The sequence below is a fragment of the Pteropus vampyrus genome, unplaced genomic scaffold (genome assembly GCF_000151845.1).
Source record: "Pteropus vampyrus isolate Shadow unplaced genomic scaffold, Pvam_2.0 Scaffold795, whole genome shotgun sequence".
Lineage (NCBI taxonomy): Eukaryota > Metazoa > Chordata > Mammalia > Chiroptera > Pteropodidae > Pteropus > Pteropus vampyrus.
The window spans coordinates 39,142-41,174 of record NW_011889576.1 but is presented as its reverse complement, the minus strand read 5'-3'; the positions used below and the strand labels follow the sequence as shown (position 1 = coordinate 41,174).

The following is a 2,033-nucleotide window of genomic DNA, read 5'->3' as shown; positions in this document are numbered from 1 at the left end:
CCAGCGGTTCATGGCCCCAACCTGACTCTACGTCGCCCCGTGCGGACGCAGAACCTTCTGGAAAAGCCTGCCACCTCCTCGCCTTGCTTCTCAGCTCCCTCGGCCACCTGTCCCCGGCGTACGTCTGTCTCTGGTCTCCGTCCTCCTGTGCACGCTCTGTGACAGCAGGAGCCTGTCCGTCCGTCGACGGGTTACCCTGCTGTCTCCATGGATGCAGCCGGCTGGGCCGCGGCGAGTGTGACCAGTGCCCAGCAGCAAGAGTGACCGGTGCCCAGCAGCAAGAGCCACCACTGACCAGGGCCTTTGACTTGCTCAACACCCAACAGGTGCATCTCGAGTGCGTCCTGACGGAGGCCCCTGCGGCACGTGCAGGCTCCGCAGAAGCCCCAAGTCCTGGGCCGAGACGCCCGTGGGACTCGCCCCGACTCTGGGTCCCCTGCTCTCTGCTCGGGGCCGAGGGGTTCACCCCATCGACCCTGCTCACGGACTCGGAGCCAGAAGGCGTCCCCGAGTATCCAGGAGGCATGGATGGTCCGGATGTAATGACGTGAATTTTATGTCAACTCAGCCAGGCCTGGGGTCCGGCTCCTCGGTGCGAAGCCAGGCGAGCGGTCCCCGTGCAGGGACCTGCAGCTGTGATTGACGTTTCTGACCAGTTGACTGCAAGTCCCTCCTTCATGCGGGTGGGCCTCGTCTAATCGGTTGAAGGCGTACGAAGCGACACCCCAGCATCCCCGGTGACAAGGAGTCTGGCCCGAGGACCCTACGCGGAGCCGCGCCTGACCGTCCAGCCCGCTGGCCGGGGACGGGCCGCTCCACGCGACCGCACGACCGAGTCCTCCCACGCGGACTCAGCACCGAGGGGGCCTGTCCACGTCGACACCCGGGGACTCGCCCGCACGCCGGCCCCGCGCCGAGTGCACCCCACTCACCTGCCACTCGGTGTCGAACGTGCTGCGGAGTTGCACCTCGTACAGCAGACCCCTGTAGGACAGGTTAGAGCACGTCACTGTCACCGAGTCCTGATGCCACTGGAAGCTCAGATGTGTCGGGGAGCTGGGTTTCACTGGGGACGAGACACGGCACCGTGATGGCCACCGCGGCCGACACGGGCACCGCGCGCGCCCGAAATGACGGGGCCAGCGCTGCTTGGACGCGCGTCCCTCTGCCTCTGCCGACGCTTCCTCTGGCGGCTCACGGGGCTGGGGAAGCCCTAAGTCCTGGGAACACGTTTACTAGGGGTTTTCACTGGAGCTACGAGGATCTGTGTGTGTGTCAGGGAACCGGTGTCCGTGATTAACTTTAGAAACAGGGAGGGGGTCCGCAGAGCTCGTCGGACTCTGAGGCGGAGCTGTGACAGCTCACACCTCGGAGAAACGTAGACCGAAGAGTAGACACTGGAGAGAGGCTGAATTTCTATGGCGTTTCCTGATCCCAGATGCGCGGCTCCGTCTTGAGGCACTTGACAGAAACCGGTGGGCTGGGGCCGGGGGTAGGCGGGGTCCCTTGTCCCCGAGCTGGGGGGAGCACATTGCCTTCCAGCGGCGTGAGCCCGCCCACCCGGGTGGGGCCGTGGGAGTTTCTCGAGGGCTGGTCCTCCCGGGTTGGGGCAGGACGGGGCCGCCCCGCTGCAGAGGCGGCTGGGGGCTGGGCACTCACAGAAGTCGCTGGTCCACAAGGTCTGGTTGAACAGAGAGGCCGCGCCGTCCCAGAGGGACAGGCTCAGGATCAAGTCCCCTCGTGCGGCCAGCAGGCAGCCGGCTGTGTGGCCGCGTCGCAGAATGTAGTGGGCACACCGGCTGTAAGCCGTGTCCCCGGTGAAGCTGCAGGGGAAGGACAGGACCACCTGTTGTGGACGGTGACCCGTCTCCTGCCACGCTCCCCGCGAACGGCAGCAAGACCCGTCCACACACACGTGTCCCCCGAGTCGAGTGCTCAGAGCCGCAGAATGTTCCAGACGCACGGCGTGCGCTGTGACCCTCCAAACTCCTGTCCTCGCCCTGGTCTCTGGTCCCTGAGAAATGACAACGTGT

General features: G+C 65.7%; 1 protein-coding gene across 1 annotated transcript in view; it reads right to left on the bottom strand.

Annotated features, from left to right (window-relative positions):
- CRLF2 (cytokine receptor like factor 2) overlaps nt 1-2,033 on the bottom strand; it is a 33,316-nt gene that overhangs the window by 19,634 nt on the left and 11,649 nt on the right. Inside the window, exons 4-5 of the mRNA XM_011385779.1 lie at nt 1,463-1,823; nt 933-1,220 (exon numbers count right to left, since the gene is read on the bottom strand). Of these exons, the coding sequence (XP_011384081.1) occupies nt 933-1,220; nt 1,463-1,823 (649 nt within the window). The remainder of the gene's footprint in view (nt 1-932; nt 1,221-1,462; nt 1,824-2,033) is intronic.